This window comes from Cetorhinus maximus, chromosome 10, assembly GCF_964194155.1.
Source record: "Cetorhinus maximus chromosome 10, sCetMax3.hap1.1, whole genome shotgun sequence".
Taxonomy (NCBI): domain Eukaryota; kingdom Metazoa; phylum Chordata; class Chondrichthyes; order Lamniformes; family Cetorhinidae; genus Cetorhinus; species Cetorhinus maximus.
The window spans coordinates 2,965,518-2,982,036 of NC_135888.1; the positions used below are offsets into that span (position 1 = coordinate 2,965,518).

A 16,519-nucleotide genomic window follows, 5' to 3' on the forward strand; every position below is an offset into this window, starting at 1 on the left:
GAAATGAGGCTAATAAGTGCAGTACTGAACAGCTGTTAGGCATATTTTAAACCAAGGTCCAATCTGCCTTTTTTAAGTGAATATCAAACATTCATGGCAATTATTTGACTGAATAAGCAGCAGTTGTCTCATGGGTTATAGGATATAGCCATACCTATTGAAAAATGGCAAATACCTCAGTCTATTCCTTGAAATCTACTGAGTAAGTGGATAATGATACCAAGTGAGATATTGTGCTCTGGCTTGAACCTGAGAAACGGTTTCACGGGCCTAGTATCCGGAAGGAAGCTGTGCCCGAGCAACCATTTTTTGTGCATTAAACTAGATACTGGTAAGGGAGAGAAGTATAGGAATCATGATATGGACTTTCTAAGTGTGCCATTCATCCCATGCACAAAACTGAAGCTGTATGAATACAACATGCTTTAATTACCTCAATGCGTTTGTGTAAAACAAACCTCAAAATATTACAATCCTGTGTCTGTATATATTTTAATCTACAGTAATATCTCTGGATGGGTGGAGAAGGGAAGATAACTGGTCTTAGTCCTGGGCCAGGCAGGATTAGGCACAGTATCTTATATTTTTCACAAACCTTTTCTACCTTTCCTCAGAAAGAAGAGCAGCGGCCTTGGTAAGTAGGAACAGGTGGGTAAATTAGAAAATTGTAATGTTTTTAAAGTTCCTAAACTTGAATATAAGTGAAATCTAGGGTCAATATAATAAAGAAATATAAATAATTCAAAGTAGAATAAAGTTAACGTAAGGGAAGTAGAGTTAAGACATTGACAGCACAGTCAAGTGGAATCCATATCCTGTAATATGTGCAAAGTCACGGATGCTACCAGTGTCCTAGACGACCACATGTGCAGGAAGTGCTGACAGCTGCAGAATCTTGAGCTCCAGGTTTCAGAGCTCGAGCAGCAGCTGGAGTCACTGTGGCGCATCTGCAAGGCTGAGAGTTACATGGATAGCACATTCAGAGAGGTGGTCACACCGCAGCTTAAGGGCCTGGAGACAGAGAGGGAATAGGTGACCACCAGGCAGTCCAAGAGAAGTAGGCAGGTAGTTCAGGAGTCCTCTGGGGTCCCGCTCACAGATCAGTTTTCTGTTTTGGAAGCTGGTGAGGGCACTGGTTGATCCGAGGAGAGCAGTCAGAGCCAGGTTTGTGGCACCATGAGTAGCTCGGCTGTACAGGAGGGGAGGAAGAAGAAAGGAAGAGCTATAGTGATAGGGGATTCATTGGTTAGGGGAATAGACAAGCGCTTCTGTGCCCGTAGACGTGACTCCAGGATGGTATGTTGCCTCCCTGGTGCCAGGGTCAAGGATGTTACAGAGCAGCTGCAGGATATTCTTCTGGGGTAGGGTAATCAGCCAGAGGTTGTGGTCCACATTGGCGCCAATCACTTGGGTAGGAAGGGGGATGCGGTCCTGCAATCAGAATTTAGGGAGCTAGGTAGAAACTTAGCAAGCAGTGCCTCTAATGTAGTAATCTCCAGATTGCTCCCAGTACCACGTGCCAGTGAGTGCCAAAATAGGAGGATCAGGCAGATGAATGCGTAGCTGGAAAAATGGTGCAGGAGGGAGGGCTTGAGATTCCTGGGACATTGGGACTGGCTCTGGGGGAGATGGCACCTGTACAAGCCGGACAGGTTGCACCTGAACAGAGCTGGGACTGAGTTCCTTGTGGGTGGTTTGCTAGTGCTGTTGGGAGGACTGTAACCTAACTTGGCAGGTGTGTGGGAACCAAGAAAAAATATTAGCGAGGAATACCAGAGTGCACAAAATACTGGGAGGGACAGATAGCACTAGTAGAAAGAATAGTAAGTTAATAGGTAAAGTCGGGGTAAGGGAGAAAGTAACAAAATCTAAATCGTGGTTACTATGCATGTATGTGAATGCACGGAGTATCGTAAATAAGATTGGGAAGTTACAGGTGCAGATTGCCATGTGGAAATATGATGGTGTAGCGATAACAGAGACCTGGCTCAAGGAAGGGCAGAACTGGGTGTTAAATATTCCCGCGTACAAGGTGTTCAGAAGAGATAGGAAAGGAGGAGGGGTGGGGGTATTGGTTAAGGAGAGCAGTGCAGTGCTGGAGAAAGAGGATGTCCCAGAGGGTTCAAGGACAGAATTAATTTAGCTGGAGCTAAGGGACAAACAGGGTGCAACTACATTGCTCGGTGTAGTCTATAGACCACCAAATAGTGAGAAGGATGTAGAAGTACAAATCTGCAGGGAAATTACAGAGAGATGCAGGCATTATAGAGTAGTTATAATGGGGTACTTTAGTTACCTGAATATAGACTGGGACAAAGGTAGTGTAAAGGGTGGAGAGGGGCAAGTGTTCCTAGATTGTGTTCAGGAGAATTTTCTACAGCAATATGTGTCCAATCCAACAAGAAAAGGCGCACTGTTGGACCTGGTTGTTGGAAATGAGGCAGACCAAGTAGATCAAGTGTCAGTGGGGGAGCATTTAGGAGACAGTGATCATTGTATTGTATGTTTTGGGATGATAGAAAAGGATGATAGGCAATTCAGAGTAAAAATAATTAACTGCACAAGAGCAGACTTCGATGGGGCAAGAATGGAGCTGGGCCAGATAGACTGGAACGAAAGATTGGCAGGAAAAACTGTAGCTGAACAATTGTCCACCTTCAAAAAAGAATTGGTTCAGGCACATTCAAGGTATAAAACAAAAACAGAATTACCTGGAAAAACTCAGCAGGTCTGGCAGCATCGGCGGAGAAGAAAAAGTCGACGTTTCGAGTCCTCATGACCCTTCAGCAGAACTGAGTATAGTTAGGAGAGGGGTGAAATATAAGCTGGTTTAAGGTGGGGGAGGGGGGAGAGAGAGAGAGAGAAGTTGAGGGGGTGGGGGGGTGGTTGTAGGGACAAGCAAGCAGTGATAGGAGCAGATAATCAAAAGATGTCACAAGCAAAAGGATCAAGGAGGTGTTGAAGTTGGTGATATTATCTAAGAAAATGTGCTAATTAAGAATGGATGGCAGGACACTCAAGGTACAGCTCTAGTGGGGGTGGGGTGGAAAGACTGACAAGGTATTAGTTGTAGATTTAAAAATAATGGAAATAGGTGGGAAAAGAAAAATCTATATAAATTATTGAAAAAAACAACAAAAGGGAGGGGGAAGAAACGGGGTGGGGATGGGGGGGTGGAGTTTAAGATCTAAAGTTGTTGAATTCAATATTCAGCCCGGAAGGCTGTAAAGTGCCTAGTCGGAAGATGAGGTGCTGTTCCTCCAGTTTGCGTTGGGCTTCACTGGAACAATGCAGCAAGCCAAGGACAGACATGTGGGCAAGAGAGCAGGGTGGAGTGTTAAAATGGCAAGCGACAGGGAGGTTTGGGTCTTTCTTGCGGACAGACCGCAGGTGTTCTGCAAAGCGGTCGCCCAGTTTGCGTTTGGTCTCTCCAATGTAGAGGAGACCGGATTGGGAGCAACGAATGCAGTAGACTAAGTTAGGGGAAATGCAAGTGAAATGCTGCTTCACTTGAAAGGAGTGTTTGGGTCCTTGGACGGTGAGGAGAGAGGAAGTGAAGGGGCAGGTGTTGCATCTTCTGCGTGGGCATGGGGAGGTGCCATAGGTGGGGGTTGAGGAGTAGGGGGTGATGGAGGAGTGGACCAGGGTGTCCCGGAGGGAACGATCCCTACGGAATGCCACCAGGGGGGGTGAAGGGAAGGTGTGTTTGGTGGTGGTATCATGCTGGAGTTGGCGGAAATGGCGGAGGATGATCCTTTGAATGCGGAGGCTGGTGGGGTGATAAGTGAGGACAAGGGGGACCCTATCATGTTTCTGGGAGGCAGGAGAAGGCGTGAGGGCGGATGCGCGGGATATGGGCCGGACACGGTTGAGGGCCCTGTCAACGACCGTGGGTGGAAAACCTCGGTTAAGGAAGAAGGAGGACATGTCAGAGGAACTGTTTTTGAAGGTAGCGTCATCAGAACAGATGCGACGGAGGCGAAAGAACTGAGAGAATGGGATGGAGTCCTTACAGGAAACGGGGTGTGAGGAGCTGTAGTCGAGGTAGCTGTGGGAGTCGGTGGGCTTGTAATGGATATTGGTGGACAGTCTATCATCAGAAATTGAGACAGAGAGGTCAAGGAAGGGAAGGGAAGTGTCAGAGATGGACCATGTGAAAATGATGGAGGGGTGGAGATTGGAAGCAAAATTAATAAATTTTTCCAGGTCCAGACGAGGGCATGAAGCCACACCGAAGTAATCATCGATGTACCGGAGAAAGAGTTGTGGGAGGGGGCCGGAGTAGGACTGGAACAAGGAATTTTTTTTTTGTTTTTACATTCAAGGTATATTCTATCGAAAGGTAGGGGAAACAAATCCAGAGCTTCCTGGATGTAAAAGGAGATTGAAATTAAGATAAAGAAGAAAAAGTGCACTTATTACAGGTGTCAGGTAGAAAATACAGTTGAGAACCAAGAGGAATACAGAAGGTTCACAGGGGAGGTTAAAAAGCATATTAGAGAAGCAAAGAGGGATTATGAGAAAAGACTGGCAGCCAACATAAAGGGGAATCCCAAAGTCTTCTGTAGGCATATAAATAGTTAAAGGGTGGTAAATGGAGGAGTAGGGCCGATTAGGGACCTAAAAGGGAATTTACACATGGATGATGGGGCCGTGGCTGAGGTATTAAATTAATACATTGCATCCGTCTTTACCAAGGAGATAGTGCTACCCAGGCCATGGTGACAGACAAGGAAACTCTGTCACTAGGTTCAAAATTGGTAAGGAGGAAGTGTTGAGTAGACTGTCAGTACTTAAAGTTGACAAGGCACCGGGACTGGATGAGATGCTTCCAAGGATATTGAAGGAACTGAGAATAGAAATTGTAGGGGCACTGGCCATAATCTTTCAGTCTTTCCTAGACTCAGGGGTGGTGCCAGAGGACTGGAGAATTGCAAACATTGCACCCTTGTTCAAAAAAGGTTGTAAGGAGAAGACCAGCAATTACAGACCAGTCTGTTTAATTTCAGTGGTGGGCAAAATTCTAGAAACAATTATTCGGGATAGAATTCGTAGTCACATGGAAAAATATGGGTTGATAAGTAAGAGCCAGCATGGATTTCTAAAGGGGAAATCATGTTTAACTAATTTGCTGGAATTTTTTGAAGAGATAACAGAAAAGGTCAATGAGGGCAACACTGTTGATGTGATGTAAATGGACTTTGAAAAAGCATTTGATACAGTGCCACACAATCGATTTGTGACAAAAGTTATTGCTCATGGAATAAAAGGGACAGTGGCAACGTGGATACAAAATTGGCTGAAAAATAGGAAGCAGAGAGTAATGGTCAATGGATGTCTTTCGGGCTGGAGGAAGGTTTGTATTGGAGTTCCCCAGGGGTTGGTATTGGGATCCTTTTCCTGATATATATTAATGATCTAAATCTTGGTGTGCAGGGGACAATTTCAAGTTTGCGGATGATATGAAGCTTGTGGGGTGTTGTGAACTGCAAGGAGGATGGTGTGGAACTTCAAGAGGACATAGACAAGCTGGTGGAGTGGGCAGATAGGTGGCAGATGAAGTTCATTGCGGAGAAGTGTGAGGTGATGCATTTTGGTAGGAAGAACATGGACAGACAATATTAAATAAGGGGTGGAATTTGAAGGGAGTGCAGGAGCAGAAAGACCTGGGTGTATATGTGCATAGATCATTGAAGGTGGCAGGACAGGTGGAGAGAGCAGTTAATAAAACATATAGTATCCTGGGCTTTATTAATAGGGGCATAGAGTACAAGAGCAAGGAGGTTATGCTGAATTTATATAAGACCTTCATTAGACCTCAGCTGAAATATTGTGTACAGTTCTGGGCACCATATTATAGGAAGGATGTGAACACATTGGAGAGGGTACAGGAGAGATTTACAAGAATGGTTCCAGGGACGAGAAACTTCAGCTGTGAGGATAGATTGGAGAGGTTCGGACTGTTCTCCTTGGAGAGAAGAAGGCTAAGAGGAGATTTGATCGAGATGTTCAAAATCATGAGGGGGCTGGACAGAGTAGATAGGGAGAAACTGTTCCCAGGCTTAAAAGGATCAAGAACGAGAGGGCACGGATTTAGAGTGATTTGCAAAAGGAGCAAATGTGGCGTGAGAAAAAAACTTTTTCATACAACAAGTGGTTCGGGCCTGGAACGCACTGCCTGGAAGTGTGGTGGAGGCAGGTTCAATCAAGGCATTCAAAAGGGCATCAGATGATTATTTGAATAAAAATAATGTGCAGGGGTACGGGGAAAAGGCAGGGCAATGGCACTAAGTCCTAATGCTCATTTGCAGACACGATGGGCCGAATGGCCTCCTTCTGTGCCATTAAGATTCTGTGTTCCTGATCACCGTGGGTTAATGGAAAGAGCGCAGATGCTTTCCTGTGGGGACTCGGAGTCATTAAGACTGATGTTAAATATACTAGAAGCCAATTTCAAAGAAGGGTGGGCAGAGACTGGCAGGTGACAGGTTAATGTGTAGTGCAGAGTACCCCAGAAGGAAAAGTGGGGGGAGTAGAATTTTGCACTAAAAAAAGAGAATAATTAATTTACACTCATTTCCAATGAGTCATATGATCATGTTGATTCAGAAATAAATGTTGGCTAGGACACTGGTGTTCCAATAATGCCATGGGATCCTCTACATCCACTCAAGGGGACAGACTAGATCTAATTTTAATCTCATCTGAAAGGTGGCACCTCCAACAAGTGCAGCATTATCTATTCCACTGGAATGCCAGTGTCTATTATGTGCTTAAGTCTCTGGAATGGGACTTGACCCCGTGAGTTCCTTACTTGGGCAAGAGTACTACCTCTAGCCCTAAGCTGGCATTTGTAAAGAAATATTTTGTAGCTTTTTGAACAAAATCTTAGATCATGAGTTTTGCATTTTAGTTGGAGGTCTAAGTTTATGTATTTTGTAATGTACTTTTATAAACTGAGTGCATATTAAGTCTTTTTAGCTTACTGTATACCACTTGATTCAAAATCAATTTTTTTAGTATTATGCACAACAAACAACTTAATTTTTTTGTGCATTTGCACTTGTTGACATGTTATTTGTTATTGTTTATTAAAACATTTTCTGCAATAGTCATACTGCTTGCTCCCTTTGAAATCTTTGGGAATTAGGACAGGAATTTAAGTACACAAATACTTAACAGGGAGCTTCACACAATTTGGAAACAATTTGTGTATACTTCTACAATCTGCAATTGTAAAACCAGAACACTAGGGTACATTTTTTTAAAAAACACTGCAATTGTAAAGGGAATTAACTCTTCAAAAAGTGTTGAAATGACCATAGTATTTGACAACAACTGTCCCCCTGTCCATTAATAGTAAAGAGGCCCTTGGATACCTAGGTGTGTTTAAACTTGGACAACTAGTCGTCTTAAGTTGGTAATTAAGGTGCCTTAGTACCACAGTGGTCCGTTACTTTTGACCATCAATTTTTCAAATAAAAAGAGACTTGAAAGACTTTGAGAGATTTCAGTGCAACAAAAATCAGAGACAAAATACTACATGTAAAAGGCCTCAAAGTGAATCATTTTAAGTATTACAAAGGCAAATGTGGCTGCCGTTTTGTATGCAGCAAACTTCCACAAAAATCCATAAGGTTAGTTCATCTGTTTTTGGTGGTTTTTTTTGTGGGAGGTGAATGTTATCCAAAATACTGGGAGATTTCCCTGTTTTTCCTCTAATGCTAAAGTCTCTTTAATGTCTACCTGAACCATCAACACCAGCAACGTAGGCCTTAGTTTAACATCTCATCTGATAAATGGTAGTTATATATCTGATGATAAAGCTATATGTTGCACATTAACCACAATCGCAGGTATCCACACTGTGGGAGTGGATCATGTGCATTGGCCAAGTCCTGCCAATACAGTCTTAAAAGTCCAGATAGTGTTCTATTTGTCCTTTAATGTTTCCCATCCATTTGCTCAGTTTGAAAGTTTGGAAAGGGTTGTTCTTACTGTTGCCTCAATGATGCTAGACATTTGGATTTAGGAATTATGTATCGGTACCTTTTAAATAGATCTAAATTAATGAGAACGTGTATTTTAAACTTTGGACCACATGGATAAAAGCAAAAAACTGCAGATGCTGGAAATCGAAAACAAAAATACCTGGAAAAACTCAGCAGGTCTGGAACATCTGTGGAAGGGAGCACAGTTAACGCTTCGAGTCTACATGACTCTTCAACAGAACTAAGGAAAAATAGAAGAGAGGTGAAATATAAGCTGGTTTAAGGGGGTTTGGGGACAAGAGAGCTGGATAGAGGGCCAGTGATAGGTGGAGATAACCAAAAGATGTCACAGACAAAAGGACAAAGAGGTGTTGAAGGTGGTGATATTATCTAAAGGAATGTGCTATTTAAGGGTAGAAAGCAGGACGAGCAAGGTACAGATAGCCCTAGTGGGGGTGGGGTGGGGTGAAGGAATCGAAAAAGGCTAAAAGGTAGAGATAAAACAATGGATGGAAATACATTTAAAAATAATGGACATAGGTGGGAAAAGAATAATCTATTGGTATGCATGTATGTGGATACAAAGCCAAAATCTTTGCCATGATTATTTGCTCTTTTCCTAAAATGGGGCTTGAATTGATACTTTAGGCCTGATTTTTAACTCTGATTTTTTTTTATATATAGTGCATTTCTCATGTTCTTTCTGTTTTTCTCTAGATTTGGAAACATGGCTCCAACTTCTGACGTGCTTTGTTTTAAGTTTTCAAGCTATGGAGATTCCATGTTGCAGAAAATGAATTTGTTGAGGCAGCAAAAACGATTCTGTGATGTCACCATCCGGATCAACAATGTGGCCTTTCTAGGGCATAAAATAATTTTTGCAGCATGCTCTCCCTTTCTAAGGGACCAGTTTTTGTTGAATGATTCAAAGGATGTCAGAATTTCACTTCTCCAGAGTTCAGAAGTTGGGGAACAAATACTTCTGTCCTGCTACACTGGTATCCTGGAGTTTCCCGTGAAGGAATTGGTAAACTACTTAACTGCTGCAAGCTACCTTCAAATGGGTCACATTGTGGAAAGGTGCACACAGGCCCTTTCTAAATATATTGAGCCAAAGTTGTTGTCTGAAGACCAAGCGCACAACATAGGTGAAAGCAGCACTTCAACTACGTTTCCTGAAACTTCAGAAAGGCCACAAGAAAGTCCTCCACCTGATTCTGAAAAGAACAAAATGGAAGATCTTACACAAACTAGGGATGTCTCTGAATGTGAAACCGACTCAGAGGATAGCAACATTCGTATTGTTAAAGTGGAATCGCTGACTAGTGATATTCAGGAGAGTGAGAACGGTGACAGCTTGAGCCATCTCTCAAATAATTTCAGCAATAGTGTGGAAAGAGCTGCTGCAAATTCTCCGGAATCGCAGCATTCTCTTGTCAATTCAACTGTTGATTCTAGAAGCAACAAAGTGGTAGATAGTTGTTTACAGAATTTTGTAACTGACCCACCCAGGTTGTCAGAAGTTGTCAATGGTACAAGTTTTATGCTGGCAGCCAATGAGTTTGAGTTGCAAGGTTTGAGTAGTTTTCCAAATGAGGAAATGGCTGCTGCAGGTGGGTTTTTGTTCAAGCGCAACAGGGGCACAAAACTGTTTGCAAATAAAACTATGTACACCAACCATTTTAAAATGCAAGACAAATGGCTTCAGAAGCCCCACCATTGCAGTAAATGTGGAAAAATCTTTCAGCACCTCGAAAACTTCATTAGTCACTTGAAAACGCACAAACTTTTCCTGTGCCTGCGCTGTGGGAAGATTTTCACACAAAAAAGCAATCTGACACGGCACATCCGAGTACACACAGGAATAAAACCCTATCAGTGCACAATTTGCGGGAAGACATTCACTCAGAAATGTTCTCTACAGGACCACCTGAATCTCCATAGTGGTGACAGACCACACAAGTGTAACTACTGTGATGTGGGCTTTGCACACAAGCCTGCACTCAGGCGACACCTCAAAGAACAGCATGGGAAAAAATGTGTTGATAATGTCACTGAAGGAAGCATACAAGAAATTACTCTGGAAGTAGATACTATTGAATGACCGCAGTAGTGCTGTTCTTGATCTCGTATCTTAAAAGGTCAACTGAACTTTTGTTGGCCAAGCAGTAAACTTAAACATTTTGGGAAGGTTGGTAGAAACTTTGCACCAAATCAACATGATAATGGTATCTCATCAGTGGGTTAGTAAATATGCAGAGCACTGCACTGGGAAGAAATGTTCTGTAGATTTCTATCTGATGAAATAGAATTGTTTTAATCTGTGTTTGATAGAATGTCTGTAATTTGAAAGATGCAATTCAGTACTTTAAACTGTTAAAAGAACTGAATGCGTTCCAGTGGGCCACTTAGTTTTTATCATTGAAAAGGTGGCATATGTCCTCTTTTGTATAGAATTATGTTTAAAGTAAGGCACACTAACTCTCTTTGCATGTAGGCAATAGAGTGCACCTGGTTACTTCACTAATTCTCCAGGACTAATACCTAAATTATGAAGCTTTGCCTTATGATAGTGTTGAAATAGGAACAGGAGTAGGCTATTCAGCCCCTTGAGCCTGTTCCACCATTCAATCCGATTGTGGCAAATTTGTACCTCAACTCCATTTTCAACTTCGTTCCATATACTTTGATGCCCATGCCCAACGAAAATCTATTAGCCTCAATCTTGAAAATTTCAAGTGGCCCAGTCTTCTGGGGGAAGAGAGTTCCAGATTTTCAGTGTTGCGAGAAAAGTGCTTCCTAACTTTAGTCCTAAATGGATTAGCTCCGATGTTAGGGTTGTTGCCCCCCTTGCATTGGATTCCCTTGCCAAAGGAAATAGTTCTTTGAACCTACCCTGTCAAATCCCTTTATTATTTTAAACACCTCAAAACACATTGCTATGTTTAACTTCTTTCAATTTATTTTTCAGAAATTTTCGTTCTGAAATTATGCCATCATTTTGAAATCTATTTTCAGATGGTCAGGGCACTGTTCTTCAGTCCATCTGGTCCTATCTTCCTGTTTCCAGATTTATACCTGTAGAATATGCAATTTGGGAAAACTAAGACAGACTATTGATAGGCAAGTATATGTAGTTGCTGCATTGATCTAAAATGGTAGATCTACAATTAGATTTTTTCAAGAGTTGGAAGTTGATGTTGCTAGAATTGCTGTACTAGTATCATTGCTGGGAGCAGAATTACAGTATGTGCTGCTTTACCTTGGAGTTTGAAAATTAAATAGCAGGATTATGTGCTTATGTTATTATGGGCGCTGACATGTATGATGGAACACATTACTCTAGTTTTGTGTTTAACAGTCCGGATTTGATTTCAGACCAAAGCACTTGTTTTGCTATGCCATTCTTTAAAGTTTTTAATACCTGTGTATAATGGTCTATCCCTTGAGGACATTGGAGAATTTCATAAAACTGATCTGAGGAGAGACTTGAGAAATTATTGCATGGTTTGTGTCTCAATTAGAAGTTTGGATTTTTGACTGTGTAATTCAAATTTAGTAATATTGGACTATTTTGTAATTTGTCCCATTTCCCCTCCCCTTCTCCCCCAGCCCCACTCCAAAGAAAAAAAAGCAGCTACAAGGTGATTATTAATAGGGTTGTTTGGTGAGAAATCTTATTAATTGAATATATATATACTCCAGTTGATGATTTAAGTTTTGTACACATTATGCCAAATCAAAAACAATCTTTTTAAATTATTTGTAGAGTAGTGTGGAAGCGTAAACATCTTTTGCAAAGAGGGAGGTTTCACCACAACAGTTTTGTTGTTGTTGTGTTCTGTTTTTGGCTTTTGTAATGATGCAGGCCTTTTCATTGTGCCACTTTTAACTTCAGCTTGAAAATGTGCTTTGCAGAAACATGGCTCAATTTTAACTCCAGGTGGGAATGCAGCATAGCAAGTGGCACAGTAGCAAGTAGGTTCAGCTGAGTTAAATGGGCGGACCTCTTAACAATGCTCCCTGCCAACTTACTGACTAAAGCTGGAAAGTCAGTAGGTAGCCCAGCAGGAGGCCTCCGCACAATGATCCCTGACACAAGATAAATAATCTGGGAGGTGAATCCCAGTTGGTGGGGGAGGGGAAACCCAGTTTTCCTTGTGGGACCCAGAGAAGTATTTTCTTAGGCCCACAAAGAAACTTAAAAGTAAAACAAAAACAAAATTACCTGGAAAAACTCAGCAGGTCTGGCAGCATCGGCGGAGAAGAAAAGAGTTGACGTTTCGACTCTTTGACTCTTTTCTTCTTTTCTTCTCCGCCGATGCTGCCAGACCTGCGTTTTTGTCTTGGATTTCCAGCATCCGCAGTAGTTTTTTGTTTTTAACTTAAAAGTAAATCTTTTTTTAAAACTTTTTGCTGCTCCTTAAGCCAACACTGACTGACTGTTATCCCCAAAGCCTCACAGATAAGGTCTTGATGATGATGATATCATTGGAACTTGATCTGCGTATTTAAAGAGGGCCTCACTGGCCTGGGGCAGGTTGCCAGGTGGGGAAGGGCAAACAGTAGATAAATGTTCTGCTCTGTTTTTAACTGCCCAACCTTGTTTCTGCCAGATGGGGGCAGTTATAAAATCAAGCCCATGATTTTGGAAGAGACAGAAATAGTTTTGCCATCTCCACAGTGAATCTGGAAGAGTGGTTTCTCATCAGTGTTCTTCCTGTGCTGCAGGGTTCACTCCATTATGAGGTGCTGTTTTACAGGTGGTAGGTACCTTTTTGGTCTTTGGCTGTTTTGTGTTTGCTTTGACAGTGAGCCTGAACATTCACAAGGGCCATCATCAGTGACTCCATTCATGTCTTCACTTGATGTTCACACAGGGATTGCTAGATATTGATCATAAGTGGAAGCTATGGCTGCTTTTCTTCTTGCCCCATTGCCTCACCCCACATAGATACATGTGGGAATTCCGACTTTAAACGACCAAGATAACGCAAGTAGAAAAGTAAATTAATGAGCTAAATGTTTCAGAACATTGACAAATTTAACACATGTAGCACCCATGTTAAATTCAGGCCTCACTGCATTTGAAATCTGTCACAGTGGGAGCTTTCCTCCACCATGTCCAGTTTTCATTGCACCATCTACTTCAAAATAAAGATATGTTACAATAGTTCATGCCTGTAGTAATATCTCCATGCATGCTGCTGTTGTCATTCTCTAGGTGATAGACTGTTAGGGATTTTGCGCTTCTGCCCATCCTGCACAGATGTCAGACCTCCCGCTCCATGGTCTGAACTGATTTGAAATTCCATACTCCGAACCACTGTGCCACTCTGTCTCTCATGTATGTTTTATGCAATTAACTCTACTATTATTAGAATAATTTATTAGAATGATTACTTAGTTCAGGGGTGCTGAGTAAGTAGTAGGAATAAATACTGAAATAGAAAATCTCAAAGCCAAAAAAGATCATCAGTCTATTTAATCCTCCTCCTTGCTATTCTTAGTTGTGACCAGTGATGCATTGATTTATATGTAGGTTTTGAGTGCTTGAGTTTATGACTTTACATCTCAGTTATGTAGAGACTAGAAAAGCTTTGAGCCGAGAATGTTAGAAATTTGATTTAATAGAGGTGTTCAAAATTTTATAAAGGACTTTGATCGAGTAAATAAGGAAAAACTGTTTCCACTGGCAGGAGGGTCAATAACCAGCGGAGACAGATTTAAGGTATAATGGCCTATATAACCCAGAGTGAAGTGAGGCGGGGGGGAGGAAATTAGATTTTTTTAATGCAGCAAGTTGTTACAATCTGGAATGTGTGGCTGAAAGGCTGTCGGAAGCAGATTCAGAAATAAGTTTCAAAAAAAAGGATTAAATGAAAAGGAAAATGCAAAGCTGTGGGGAAAGAGCAGGGAAGTGAGTAATTTGTTAGTTTTCTTTTCAAAGAGCCAGAACTGATCTCTTCCGTGTTACAAAAGCTTTACTAAAATCTGCATCTACGAAAGGTATGAAAGGCTTTGATAGAGTAGGCTCGGTGTTTTCACTTGGGAAGAATAAAACTAGAGGCCATCAAAACAGGATAGTCACCAGGAAATCAAATGGGGAATCCTTTAACCAGAGTGGTGAGAATGTGGAAGTAGCTGAGGTTAATTGTTTAGCTGTATTTAAAGGGAGGCAAGAGAGAAGGAAATAGAGGGTTATAGTGTTGCAGAGTTCAATGACGAAGGATGGGAGGAGGCTCAAGTGGAGCAGAAACCCGACATGGACAGCTTGGGACAAATGGCCTGTGGCTGTATGTTTTGTGTAGCTTTTGATTAATCCCACCCAGCAAATGTGCTTTGACTCTAATATTCAAGTATCCAACAGCCAACTGTCTATAGTGATGCTAATTTCATGACACCTCAATTTGGGTATATTGGAACATTCATTTTGCTATCATTCCTCTGTCCTGTTCCCTTGAAAATAAGGAGCAAAAAAACAAATTCAGTTTTTCAACTTGTGGTAATTTCTCCCATGATGTTAGCACAGCTTTTAGAAATCGATGATTTTATTGTCATTTCCCCTGATGTGCTTGAATGATTAAGCAGTCCCAAAAATAATTAGGGCCTGGAGTTTCCAGTAGTTTGCGCTGTAACTTTTTTTTTTCAGGGTAAAAATCAGCCAAACCAATGCAAAAGATCATGGAATTGCAAACATAAACTACATCCAGTGCAAATTGACTTTCTGTGATCTTCCTGTGGTGCTAATTAGAAACCTACGTTGGAAGCTGGTCCCACCCACAATACTGCCCATGCCCCCAGATTGAAATAATCACCATTGAGAGTTTTTCACTGATTGTGTCCATTTTCAGTTTTCAGTGATACGGACTCGAAATGTTAACTGTGTTCCTCTCTGCAGATGCTGTCAGACCTGCTGAGTTTTTCCAGCTATTTTTGTTTCAGTTTTCAAGTCCTTGATGAGGCTCTTAAGATTTTTTTTTAGGCACGTGGCACTAATAACCATATTTTAAAAGCTTTTGAAATATAGTGTATTTAATTTACTTAAACTGACTGCACCATCAATATGGTTAGGAAATGGTTCTGTTTTTTAGTCATTTTCAGTTATTTAAAATGGGGTTACTCACGTGGTGGACTGGATACTGACAAAAAATGCTTATTATTTGTGATTAAACCCGTTTTCAGCCAAATTAATTAAACACACAAGGTTACCATTAAATATATAGTGGAATATTTTTAAGAGCAAAAGTATTTTTTAATGTTCTAAAATGCTGTCCGATTGCACTGGTTCATGACAGATTTTATGTTTGGTGGTACACAAATGAGTTTGAGCAGAAGCGTTTTTCAAAATTCGCACAATTTACGCCTGAATCACTGACTGTGCCCAAAGCGGAAACTCCCGGCCCAGGTGAGTAATTGTTGGGTTGTTCTCCCCTCTGCAAGTCTACCTTTTTGGGCTACGTCTATATTGTCCTAGAGGGTGAGACTAGTGACCTAGGAATTTGTTCATTGATGCAATCAATGGCTTTCTGTACTGGCCAGCAGAGCTGTTGAGCAGGGTGGGATGGGGCTCCATACAGCCATATTCTTTTCCTTATTCTTGCTTTCCCCACCTGAAAGTGATTCAATACTTTGCCACATAGGGCACTCCATTCCATGCCTTGGATCAACAACACTGCTTTTTTTTTGTAGGGCTTGAGTAGCTGTTGAAGCTTTCATTCAAATCCAGGGCCCCAAAAGGAGATGAAAGAGATCTAGAATCACTTAATTATTAAAATTATTTGGTTAAAGAATTAGCATGTTCTCCTTCCATTTCCCTCCTCTGCACCCTTCCTAAGCAATTCATTTTGGGCATTGAATATAAATCTGCTGAAGGGATTATGGATAAATCCCTGCAAAGCTAATATTTGTAAACTAGAGAGCTTTTTTACTCTTCTTTCGTCTCCAGAAATTAATCAATGAATGGGATGATTCATTTGTGCTTTGAGAAGTTTTATCTTAACAGTTCTACTTATTGTTTCACTAATATTAGCATGATACACAGATTCGGTCATCAGTGTAGTGCAGGATATGGATTTTCCCTTCATTCCTGATCTGTCATTGTCATCTTGTGAGATGCCATTTGTAGGGATAGGGTGGGAGAAGTGTGTCAATTAGCATTACTGTTGTCTTCCATGTCTTCAGATCAGAGCAGCTACAAAGACCTGCAAAGATTACTTTGATCACCCTTTTGGTTACAGAATGGAGATTTGTAGGACAAAGAAACAACGTTGAGTGCAGTGCTCGGGAGGAGATGGAATGGCCTGACTATTCTCCAATTAGAAAACTATTTAATATAATTCCAATGATACTAGACAATTCCCAGATTTCTTTGTTCCAAATGTTGAAAAGCAGTACTAGTTGAATTCCTGGTTTATCATGAGGGAATTTTTTAAAAAATCAGTTTCACAGATGCACATCAGCTTCCTACAAGTTGAATTTATTTAGTACTCAAGAGGTCAATATTTACAGCAAGCACATTCTTCATC

General features: G+C 41.3%; 1 protein-coding gene and 1 long non-coding RNA gene across 2 annotated transcripts in view; one reads left to right on the forward strand and one right to left on the reverse strand.

Annotated features, from left to right (window-relative positions):
* LOC144685408 (uncharacterized) overlaps nt 1-16,519 on the reverse strand; it is a 1,061,419-nt gene that overhangs the window by 655,249 nt on the left and 389,651 nt on the right. The gene's annotated exons all lie outside the window — the stretch shown is intronic.
* zbtb26 (zinc finger and BTB domain containing 26) lies at nt 8,713-11,666 on the forward strand. The gene has a single exon (XM_078549820.1). It carries the CDS (start codon nt 8,719-8,721, stop codon nt 10,093-10,095), a length of 1,377 nt encoding a protein of 458 aa, XP_078405946.1. The 5' UTR covers nt 8,713-8,718; the 3' UTR covers nt 10,096-11,666.

Bases quoted from the DNA above. Each gene is read 5' to 3' on its own strand.
- zbtb26 (XM_078549820.1), top strand. From the start codon at position 8,719: ATGGCTCCAACTTCTGACGTGCTTTGTTTTAAGTTTTCAAGCTATGGA.